At 47.5% G+C, this 12,364-nt stretch overlaps 2 protein-coding genes across 2 annotated transcripts in view; both read left to right on the top strand.

Annotated features, from left to right (window-relative positions):
• hspa13 (heat shock protein 70 family, member 13) overlaps positions 1-8,839 on the top strand; it is a 39,895-nt gene extending 31,056 nt beyond the window's left edge. The window contains exons 6-7 of the transcript XR_013547949.1: positions 8,385-8,454; positions 8,681-8,839. The gene's annotated coding sequence lies outside the window, so the exon portion shown is untranslated. The remainder of the gene's footprint in view (positions 1-8,384; positions 8,455-8,680) is intronic.
• LOC144598465 (lysozyme C, tracheal isozyme-like) lies at positions 3,378-10,928 on the top strand. The gene is made up of 4 exons (XM_078408608.1): positions 3,378-3,507; positions 5,723-5,899; positions 8,385-8,454; positions 10,925-10,928. Exons 1-4 carry the CDS (start codon positions 3,378-3,380, stop codon positions 10,926-10,928), a joined length of 381 nt encoding a protein of 126 aa, XP_078264734.1.
• The last annotated feature ends 1,436 nt before the right edge of the window (positions 10,929-12,364 follow it).

Raw genomic sequence — 12,364 nt, 5'->3', positions numbered from 1 at the left:
CCTCCAAGCTCCAGTCCCACGTCTAGAGCCAATTATAACTTTAAATGACTCTTAGGGACAGGTCTACTTTATCTTCACTCACCGAGGTCTGTTCTTAGTTTTTTGCACTCCGGCTAAGGTCATTCTTACAATAACGTGGCAACTTGGATTCTTCTCATTGAGCCGTCTCCACTCGCCTTTCACAGAAGATTGGAGTGATAGTTCTTGACACAAACAACAACAGAGAGATCTTCGCGACGTTTCAGTTTAATTAGTCGTTTATTGAAGTAGTAATACAAACAAATTAGTATTTCTCCCGTCATGGATTTGAACTGTATCCCGCCATAGCTTCTCAGCGTCTGAAGCATTATGTCAGCGCATTCCCAATTATACTCCTAAATCTGGCTCCTCCCAGTCCATATATGCCCATATATGTAAGCCTTGACTTCATCTTACCACAACTCACGGCACGGTGGCGCAGCGGTAGAGTCGCTGCCTTACAGCGAATGCAGCGCCGGAGACTCAGGTTCGATCCTGACTACGGGTGCTGTAATGTACGGAGTTTGTACGTTCTCCCCGTGACCTGCGTGGGTTTTCTCCGAGATCTTCGGTTTCCTCCTTACACTCCAAAACTGGCTGGGCAAATGTAAAAATTGTCCCTACGTGGGCGTAGGATAGTGTTAATGTGCGGGGATCGCTGGGCGGCACGGACCCGGTGGGCCGAAGGGCCTGTTTCTGCGCTGTATCTCTAAATCTAAAATCTAAAAAAAAATCTAAATGTCCAAAAATAGTGTGGCAAGATACAAAATAATATAATATGCTAAGACAGCTGGTAAACACAAATGGCTCTGACATAGTTAATACATCAAGTCAAACTCAAGTACAATAGATAGACCATAGAATCTTGATAAGTAAAGGGGCGCAAAGGTTCACTCGAGGGAGATGTTAGTGCGGGTGTCAGGGGTTATGGGGAGGTGGCAGGAGAATGGGGTTATGATGGAGAGGTAGATCATCCATGACTAAATGACGGAGTGGACCTGATGGGCCAAATGGCCCAATTCTTTTTTATTTTTTTAATTTTATTTTTTTATATTTTTTATTTTTGAAAAACATATGTACAAATAGAAATAAGAAAAAACACATTTGTTACAAAGTTCTTACATAGCTTCAATTTTTAAATTTTTGGAGAGAGAAAGTAAAAATAAAAAAATAAAAAACTATAAACTTGGGGAGAGAGAATAAGAGGGTTAAAAAAAAAAGGATCTAACAATAAAAATTAAAGGGAGTAGATCCGGGAGACAATAACCACAGTTGTACATCCAACCCCTAATTCAAGTTTCAACTTTTAATTTAAATTTTTTATTTTAGTCCTGTGCCAAACCCATTTACTTTTCTAAAAATTCAATAAATGGAGACCATATTTTAAAAAATAACTCAGGTTTGTCGATTAAGGCAAACCTTATTTTTTCCAAATGCAGGGTCTCTGTCATTTCCGTAGTCCACATTTTAATTGTGGGGGTTATTGGTTTTTTCCAAAATTTAAGTATTAGTTTTTTCGCAGTTATTAGACTGTAATCAAGAAAATGTACCTGACTTACTGTAAAATTTGTAGTATGTTCTGATAATCCTAATATAATTAATTTTGGGTCCATATCTAATTTTTTATTAATAACTTTAGAAACTATTTTAAAAATCTCCAACCAGAAGTTTTGCATTTTTATACAAGTTACGAAAATATGAGTTAAATTAGCTTCTTGAAATTGACATTTATCACACATAGGAGAGATACTAGGAAAAATCCTATTTAATTTCGTCTTCGAATAATGTAATCTATGTATTATTTTAAATTGTACTAAGGAATGTCTAGTATTCAATGAACATTGATGTATATGTTGTAAGCTTTCATCCCATATATCTTGCATTATAAATTGATTCAATTCGTCCTCCCATGCTCGTCTATAAGATTCTGATGACGGAATGTCAGTGTCAAGGAGAGTATTGTAAATAAAGGATATTAATTTATTTGAATTATAATGTCGATTCAGGCATACATCAAGTGTTTCTGGACCTCTAAACTTATATTCTTGCATGTGTGATTTTACATAATCTCTAAGTTGTAAATATCTAAAATAATTATTAACATACTGTAATCCGTACTTCTGCTGTAACTCCTGAAACGAAAGAAAAGTTCCCTTATGATAAAGATCTCCCACCCTTTTAATTCCATAACTTTTCCATTGAGCAAAGCCTCTATCTAAGACAGACGGTTTAAAAGAAGGATTATTCGCAATAGGAAGGAAAACAGATAATTTACTCAATTTTAACGTAAGCTTTAATTGTTTCCAGGTACGGATAACACTGTGTATAATGGGATTACCTCCATATGTTTTTTTATTTAAATTTATTGGAGCTAAGAGGATCGCACCAATATCGAATGGTAAACAATCCGCTTTCTCCATCTTTAACCAATCCGGTTGTTGATCAGAATCATCCAACCAGCAGGTTATATTTTTAATATTAACCGCCCAATAATAAAATAAAAAGTTAGGTAAAGCAATTCCTCCATTAATTTTAGGCTTACATAGATGTCTTTTATTTATTCTATGAGTCTTGTAGTCCCAAATAAAATTAGTAACAATTGAATCCATTTAAAAAAAAAACTTTTTTGGAAGATAGATCGGAATTGCTTGAAATAAGTATAGTAGCTATGGAAGAAAGATCATCTTTATAGCATTACTACGACCAACTAATGATATAGGAAGTGTTTTCCAAAATTGGATATTTCTGAGTAATTTAGTGAGTAAAGGAGTGTCATGGCTATAACACTAAACATACAACCAATAAAATTTCTTTATATGCGGATGATGTATTAATATATATTACAAAGCCAGAAATTAGCATTCCGAATTTATTAAATCTCATAACTCAATTTGGTTCATTTTCAGGTTATAGAATTAACTGGTATAAAAGTGAAATTATGCCAATAATGGAGCATAATCCGGCCATACTTCAACAATTTCCTTTTAAAATTGCCTATGAAAAGTTTAAATATCTTGGAATTTACGTGACAAATGGCCCAATTCTGCTCCTATCTCTTATGAAGTGATGTAGATCGGAAGGAGGTTAATTGAGATTCTGTTCTGCGTTCATCTGTCTGTTGCACTTGATCCTTTCACTCTGTGGGTTTACGGTGGGACTCAACTCGGCAAAGTCACCTCTAAATGTCCTCGTTCCTCGCCCTTGCTCGAGTCACCTGGTGGCTATCAGGAGCCTGGCGCTGACTGCTGTTACTGTGCCAGGTTATTGTTTGCCCGACTAATAACAGGAGTCTGGATCCCGTATAAAAGGTCGCCGTCCCCGTTGGCCCAGACCCTACACAGGCTCCGCCGGCAGACAGGATGAAGGTCCTCGCCCTCCTCAGCCTCTTGCTCGCCACCACAAGCGCCGAATGGCTTTCGCGGTGTGCGGTTGTCGACGCCGTAAGAAATTCCAAGCTGGTGGACAACGACCTGTACTCCGTTGGAGACTGTGATTAACACCCGTGTGAGAAACATAGACGACAGGTGCAGGAGAAGACCATTCAGCCCTTCGAGCCAGCGCCACCTTGTGGCTGATCGAGATGCTGCCTGTCCCGCTGAGTTACTCGAGCATTTTGTGTCTACCTTCGTGGCAATCTGATTGTCTGGGCTCAGACGATTGATTGAAAAGTACAGCATGGAAGCTCAATGGTCCACGCCGACCACTGATCGCCCGTTCACAATAGTTCTATGTTATCCCAATTTCTCATCCACTGCCTACGCACAAGAGAGAAAATGTACAGAGGCCAATTAACCGCAGCTTTAGTCAAGGGCTGGGAGACCAGGGGCAGAATAATGTGTGCACGTGTGCACGAAGATAGACACAAAATGCTGGAGTAACTCAGCGGGACAGGCAGCATCTCTGGAGAGAAGGAAGCTGACAACACAGCTTGTACACACTGGAATTTAGAAGGATGAGAGGGGATCTTATCGAAACATATAAGATTATTAAGGGGTTGGACACGTTAGAGGCAGGAAACGTGTTCCCAATGTTGGGGGAGTCCAGAACCAGGGGCCACAGATTAAGAATAAGAGGTAGGCCATTTAGAACGGAGACGAGGAAAAACTTTTTCAGTCGGAGAGTTGTAAATCTGTGGAATTCTCTGCCTCAGAAGGCAGTGGAGGCCAATTCTCTGAATGCATTCGAGAGAGAGCTAGATAGAGCTCTTAAGGATAGCGGAGTCAGAGGGTATGGGGAGAAGGCAGGAACGGGGTACTGATTGAGAATGATCAGCCATGCTCACATTGAATGGCGGTGCTGGCTCGAAGGGCCGAATGGTCTACTCCTGCACCTATTGTCTATTGCCAAACAGAGATAGCAGCTTACACCCCAGCGGTATGAACATTGACTTCTCTAACTTCAAGTAACCCTTGTTTTCCCCCTTCCCAATTCTCCCACCAGTCTTACTCTCTCTGGCTACAGTTTATCTCTGTTTGCTTTCTTGTTACCTTCTCCCATCTAACAATGATCTACTCAACATTTTCCTTGATCTCCATCCCCTTTGCCCTGTTTTTGCACCTTCATACTTCCTTATCTCTATCCCCCCCTCCCCTGACATCTGTCTGAAGAAGGGTCTCGACCTGAAACGTCACCCATCCCTTCTCTCCTGAGATGCCATGTGCCCCGCTGAGTTACTCCAGCATTTTGCGTTGGTGAGCAGAATAATGTCCCTCTTCGGCCTTTACTCTAACCCTCAGCACGTATTGCCTTCAGTAGATGCGTTAAGTGGGTGTGGACATTCTGGTCAGACCATCATGGTGGGGTTGTCTCTGCCGATCTTTCCCTCACTAAGGTGGCTGAGTGGCTCAGCGGTAGAGTTGATGCCTCACAGCACCAGAAACTGGGCTTCAATCCTTGCTACGGGCGCTGTCTGTACGGAGTTTGTACGTTCTCCCCGCGACCGCGTGGGTTTTCTCCGGGAGCTCCGGTTTCCTCCCGCACTCCAAAGACGTGCAGGTTTGTAGGTTGATTGGCTTGGGAAAAAATGTTTTAAAAACCTGTCCACAGTGTAAGACAATAGAAAATAGGTGCAGGAGTAGGCCATTCGGCCCTTCGAGCCAGCACCGCCATTCAATGTGATCATGGCTGATCATTCTCAATCAGTACCCCGTTCCTGCCTTCTCCCCATACCCCCTGACTCCGCTATCCTTAAGAGCTCTATCTAGCTCTCTCTTGAATGCATTCAGAGAAATGGCCTCCACTGCCTTCTGAGGCAGAGAATTCCACAGATTCACAACTCTCTGACTGAAAACGTTTTTCCTCATCTCCGGTCTAAATGGCCTACCCCTTATTCTTAAACTGTGGCCCCTGGTTCTGGACTCCCCCAACATTGGGAACATGTTTCCTGCCTCTAACGTGTCCAACCCCTTAATAATCTTATACATTTCGATAAGATCCCCTCTCACCCTTCTAAATTCCAGTGTATACAAGCCTAGTCGCTCCAGTCTTTCAACGTAAGACGGTGCGGAGATTGCACGCGGGTGGGCGCGGACTCGGTGGGCCGAAGGGCCTGTTTCCGCGCCGCGCCTCTAAAACTAAAGACGAAAATGAAAACCAGAACTAAAACTTCCACCAGCGGCCTCCTGCACACTGCCTCTGGACTGTGAGGTGCAAAGAGGGTGCCACCTGTGGTGACGTAAACCCGATTTCTCCACCTTGATTGCAGGGGTGTGCATGGCTTACATGGAGAGCGGATACAACACGAACGACGTCACCTACGACCGGAAGGGCAGCGGGCTGATCTGGTCGGGGAACTATGGGATCTTCCAGATCAACAGTTACTGGTGGTGTAACGTTCCTGGCCTTCCAAACGCCGGCAACACCTGTGGAGTGCATTGCCGAGGTGCGTGGACCTATGACAACACTCATCCAATCCTTTCCACTCACAGTCATGTTCTCCCACCCTCTCCACCCCTGCTTCGTTTAATTTAGTTTAGAGATACAGAGCAGAAACAGGCCCTTCGGCCCACCGAGTCCGCACTGACCAGCGATCCCCATGCACTAACACTATCCTACACCCACTAGGGACGTCTCTAACGCCTCTGCAGAAAGGCAACGCGTGATTACGATCGATCCGTTTACAGTGCACAGATACAATGATAAGGGAATAACGTTTAGTGCAAGGTAAAGCCAGCAAAGTCCGATCAAGGAGGCAGAGGCTGGCGCCGTAATCCTTCCCGAGGGGCCGGTCCCACACTACGTGAGCCGCCATTCCCTCGACACCCTTCATCTCCTTCCGAGACGCAGGGAGGCGTGTCCTGTACGGGCTCCCCCTCCACACCCTGCACTTCCTTGCCCTGGTTCACCGTCCGTCCGGACACTAAGCGGCGGTCGGTGTTGCCTTCCGGTCGCGAGTGGCCCCCCTCCCGGTGGGGGTCGCTCTACGCAGGGACTCTGCCCCTCTCCATCGGGGACCTGGGGTGGGGGGCACTGCACCGAGGAGTCCCCTGCAACCTGTTCCTCGCGCGGTTCACAGACTCGCCAGCCGCCTGCCACTGCTGTGGGCTGGAGGAGTCTGTGTACCACGTGTACATGGAGTGTGTGAGTCTGTGTACCACGTGTACATGGAGTGTGTGAGTCTGGGCACCACGTGTACATGGAGTGTGTGAGTCTGTGTACCATGTGTACATGGAGTGTGAGTCTGTGTACCATGTGTACACGGAGTGTGTGAGTCTGCGTACCACGTGTACATGGAGTGTGTGTACCACGTGTACATGGAGTGTGTGAGTCTGTGTGCCACGCGTACACGGAGTGTGTGAGGTTGCAGCCCCTGTTCCAATATCACAAGGGGCTGCTCCTTTGCCTTCTGGCTGCGTTTCTCACCCACCGCCCTCATCCTTGGACACCCTGTGCGTAGGGGAGAGGGTCGGGGGGCTGAAGATGTCCTGGTTGGGTTGGGTTGGGTTGCTCCTGGGCCTGGCCAAGCTGGCCATCCGGGAGTCACGGCGCCAGGCGGGAGAGGGCACTGCCCGAGCCGGCTGCCTGCCCCTTTTCCGGGGATTACGTCCGTCCGCGCCCGGGTGGCGTTGGAGAGGGACCGCTGGGGGATTTCCGGGACCGCTGGGCACCGCGATGGATCGGATGCATCCTGGATGGGGATTGTAATATAATTGTATAACAGTTTCAATCGGTATATTTGTTTGTGTTGCATTCTGGTGGTGGGATATATTTTGTCTTATTATATTGTAAACATTGTTTTAAAATAATTGAGTACAATTTTTGAAAAATAATTTACAAAAAAGGAGGCACTTGGTAGCTCAGCACTTCAGTGTTCTACACTCTAGAGTTGGACATTTATACTCAGGGAGGAAGGTTCTGACTGTCTACCCAATCTATACCTCTCATCATTTTATATATTTCTACAAGTCTACCACGAACCAGAAAAAAAACAGTCTGGCAACTGGGACACAGTGAGTTGACAGAAAATGTCCTAAACAGAACTCACCAACCCATCAGGATTTCTGAATGGTCAAATAAGATGGGTTTCCCGTAGTTTTTATTTAGATTAGTTCAGAGGTTTAGTTTTAGAGATACAGCGCGGAAACAGGCCCTTCGGCCCCACCGGGTCCGCGCCGACCAGCGATCCCCGCACACTAACACCATCTTGCACACACTAGGGGCCATTTTTACATTTACACCAAGCCAAATGACCGACAAACCTGCGCGCCTTTGGAGTGCGGGAGGAAACCGAAGATCTCGGAGAAAACCCACACGGGTCAATAGACAATAGACAATAGGTGCAGGAGTAGGCCATTCAGCCCTTCGAGCCAGCACCGCCATTCAATGCGATCATGGCTGATCATTCTCAATCAGTACCCCGTTCCTGCCTTCTCCCCATACCCCCTCACTCCGCTATCCTTAAGAGCTCTATCCAGCTCTCTCTTGAAAGCATCCAACGAACTGGCCTCCACTGCCTTCTGAGGCAGAGAATTCCACACCTTCACCACTCTCTGACTGAAAAAGTTCTTCCTCATCTCCGTTCTAAATGTCACGGGGTCACAGGGAGAACATACAAACTCCGTACTGACAGCGCCCGTAGTCGGGATCGCACCCGGGTCTCCGGCGCTGTGGGGCAGCAGCTCTACCGCTGCGCCACCGTGCTGCCCAGGTACAGCACGGAAACAGGCCCTTCGGCCCGCGCCGACCAGCGATCCCCGCACACTAGCACTATCCTACACACACTAGGGACAATTTACAATTTTACCAAGCCAATTTAACCTTCTAACCTGTACATCTTTGGAGTGGTAGTCTGGTAAATCATTCCTACTCTACAGTGAAGCACACCTGAGTTTAGAGTGTCGATTCTAATCCTTTGTTTATTATTTTAGATTTGTTTGACCTGCAAGCATCCATTGACTGTGCAGCACTTGTAGTGGTTCAGCAAGGAATGGAAGCCTGGTATGTTGAAAGCCATCTTCGACTTCTGTTACATGCAACACACACACACACACACACACACACACATATATATATATATACACACACACACACACACACACACACATATATATCGGAACATACATATATACACACACACACACACACACACACACACATATATATATATATATATCCACACACACACATATATGTATATATTGCTTCTATCACTCCTGTCTTACAGGCCCAGCTGGGTAAATTCTTGCAAGGGGAGATCGCTTTTCAGTTACACGGAAGGGTACTGATCGAGATGGCTCCACTGCCGATGGGCGTCTCCATATCCCTGCGTCCACTGCTGCTACCCCACTTGTGTAGACACCAGCTCTCAGTCGCAACTTCATAAAACTATCGCATGCAAGAAATCAAAACGAGTGATTGTCATTCTTATTTTTAGATAAGACAATGGAAAGAGGGTGGTCGATCAGAACATCTTTCTCAGGTTGGAAATCTCCTAACAAGAGGGGATAGCGATAGGACACGATACGATGCGATAGAACTTTATTATCCCAGGAGGGAAGTTGATCATGTGTGTGTGTGTGTGTGTGTGTGTGTGATGTGTCTGAAAGGCATTTGTAATTGTAATTAATTTATTAGCCACGCCTGTAAAAACACGCAAGGAATTTGGTTTGCCGTACAGTCTTACCAAAAAAGCAACAAGACACACAACTACATAAAGATTAACATAAACAACCGTCACAGCGCGCTGTGATGGAAGGGAATCATGTCTTATCTTCTTCCCGCCTTTTCTCCCGCGGTCGGGGCGATCGAAGCTCCCGCGTCGGGGCGATCGAAGCTCCCGCGTCGGGGCGATCGAAGCTCCCGCGATCAGGGCTACCTGCCCCTCTACTACACTACCGGTCGAAGCTCCCGCGTTTGGAGCTCCCGAAGTCGGTCCCTAACCAAGGGACCGCGAGCTCCACGATGTTACGTCCGCAGGCTCCCGCGGTTGGAGCTCCCGATGCCGATCCCCAGCAAAAGGGACTGTTAAATGTGTAGGAAGGAACTGCAAATGCTGGTTTGAACCAAAGGTAGACACAAAACGCTGGAGTAACTCAGCGGGACAGGCAGCGTCTCTGGAGAGAAAAACCCACTCCTTCTATCCAGAGATTGCTGCCTGACACGCTGAGACACTCTGGCATTTTGAGTCTGTCTTTGGGCATTTGCTTTAAGCTGGGAGGGGAATGGTGTAAAGGAGATGTTCGGGGCAGGTTTGCCTGATTGGCGTTGCCAGGGGTGGAGGCAGAATCAAGGGCGTTGGTTAAGCTGCCTTTGGATAAGCACAAGGCTATTTAGGGAATGGAGGAATATGGATCATGTGCAGGCGGATGAGATTAGTTTAATCTGGCATCGTGTTCGGCTTGGAGTTAGCTCTTAGGGCTAACGGAATCAAGGGATGTGGGGAGAAAGCAGGAACGGGGGAACTGATTTTAGATGATCAGCCATGATCATATTGAATGGCGGTATTTATTTCACAAAATGCTGGAGTAACTCAGCGGGTCAGGCAGCATCTCAGGAGAGAAGGAATGGGTGATGTTTCGGGTCGAGACCCTTCTTCAGACTGATATCAGGGGGGCGGGACAAAGGAAGGATATAGGTGGAGACGGGAAGATAGAGGGAGAACTGGGAAGGGCGGTGCTGACTCGAAGGGCTGAATGGCCTACTCCTGCACCTATTTTCTATGTTTCTATGACATTATGGGCTGAATGGCCTCTTCGTGTGCTGTACTTTTCTTAACATTCTAAGCTCCAATTGATCTCCGCAAGTCCTTGGAGAGGATAGACACAAAAAGCTGGAGTAACTCAACGGGTCAGGCAGCATCTCAGTAGAGAAGGAATGGGTGACGTTTCGGGTCGAGACCTTTCTTCAGATTGATGTCAGGGGGGCGGGACAAAGGAAGGATATAGGTGGAGACAGGAAGACAGTGGGAGAACTGGGAAGGGGATGGGAAGAGAGGGACAGTGGAGCTATCTAAAGTTAGAGAAGTCAATGTTCATACCACTGGGCTGCAAGCTGCCCAGGCGAAATATGAGGTGCTGTTCCTCCAATTTGCGGTGGGCCTCACTATGGCACTGGAGGAGGCCCATGACAGAAAGGTCAGACTGGGAGTGGGAGGGGGAGTTGAAGTGCTGAGCCACCGGGAGATCAGGTTGGTTAAGACGGACTGAGCGAAGGTGTTGAGTGAAACGATCGCCGAGCCTGCGTTTGGTCTCGCCGATGTAGAGAAGTTGACATCTGGAACAGCGGATACAATAGATGAGGTTGGAGGAGGTGCAGGTGAACCTCTGTCTCACCTGGAAAGACTGTTTGGGTCCTTGGATGGAGTCGAGGGGGGAGGTAAAGGGACAGGTGTTGCATCTCCTGCGGTCGCAGGGTAAAGGGCAGACAAGCAGGTTTCAATAGTGAAATGACACTTGCCTTTTTTGTGCAGTTAACAGCACTATTGCATACCTTGGCTACACAAGAATATCCTTCCTCAAATTTGGAGACCAAAACTGCCCACAGTACTCCAGGTGCGGTCTCACTAGGGCCCTGTACAACTGCAGAAGGGCCTCTTTGCTCCTATACTCAACTCAGACAGCACCCGTTGTCGGGATCGAACCCGGGTCGCCGGCGGTGCAAGCGCTGTAAGGCAGCAGCTCGACCGCTGCTCCACCGTGACAGGTAACATAATGGAAGACATTAGAAATGGAAGGTTTGAAGGGAAAATGGCGGTGCTGCCATAGCAGCTGCGGCTTACCTGCGGTCCATTTCTCTTTGTGTTTTTGTTGTTTTTTTGTCTTTATTGTAGTTGTGATGTGGTGTTTTTGTGTTTGTGTACTATGTGTGTATGTGGGGGGGAGAGGGGGAACTGTAAAATTGTAAATATGTCCCTTCCGAACGGAGACCCGACCTTTGTTTTCTGGGTGTTGTCTCCGTTCCTGCTGCGGCCTACCATCGGCCCAACTCCTGGAGCTGGCGGCCTCCAGGGCTCTGGTTCGCAGAGCCCGTGGACCGGACTTACCATCAGCGGAGCCGGCCGTCCTCGGAGGCTGCGGGAGCGGCTGCGACTCGCCTTAGGCTCGGGCCGCGTGGATGCCGACATCGGGAGCTCCGGCAGCCTGTTCGCCCGCCCCGGGGTCGCGGGGCTTGGGTCGCGGACATTTCACCGTCCGGCGCGGCCTAAAATATGCCGCGGGATATTTCTCTGCTGGGCGGGTGCTTCAATGTCGGAAGCCACGACCGCCCCGACGTGCAGCAACAGCGGCAGCGTGTTCGCCCGCCCCGGATCGGACTTATCATCGGCGGAGCCGGCCGTCTTCGGAGGCTGCGGGAGCGGCTGGGACTCGCCTTAGGCGCGGGCCGCTGCGGACCGTCCGGCGCGGCCTGCAGCCACAACAATCTGACTGCGGGAGAAGACGGCAGGAGAAGGGAAAGACATTGTGGCCTTCCATCACAGTGAGGAGAGGACTGGAGGAGACTCACTGTGATGGATGTTTCTTTGATGGATGTTTCTTTTTTTGTGTGTTTTTGGGGTTGTGTAATTTTAATGCCTATTTAATGCTTTTATTGTTGGACTGTGAGTGACTGAATTTCGTCCAATATTGGATGACAAATAAAGCTATCTTGAATCTCTTGAATCTTGAATCCAGCACGGAAACATGCCCTTCTGTCCAACTTGCAGAAAATACAGGCAGGTGTGAATAGTGTAGATGAGGCATCTTGGTCAATAGACAATAGACAATAGACAATAGGTGCAGGAGGAGGTCTTTCGGCCCTTCGAGCCAGCACCGCCATTCAATGTGATCATGGCTGATCATTCTCAATCAGTACCCCATTCCTGCCTTCTCCCCATACCCCCTGACTCCGCTATCCTTAAGAGCTCTATCCA

The sequence above is a fragment of the Rhinoraja longicauda genome, chromosome 12 (assembly GCF_053455715.1).
Source record: "Rhinoraja longicauda isolate Sanriku21f chromosome 12, sRhiLon1.1, whole genome shotgun sequence".
Classification (NCBI taxonomy): Eukaryota; Metazoa; Chordata; class Chondrichthyes; order Rajiformes; family Arhynchobatidae; genus Rhinoraja; species Rhinoraja longicauda.
This window is presented reverse-complemented; position numbering and strand designations above follow the sequence as displayed.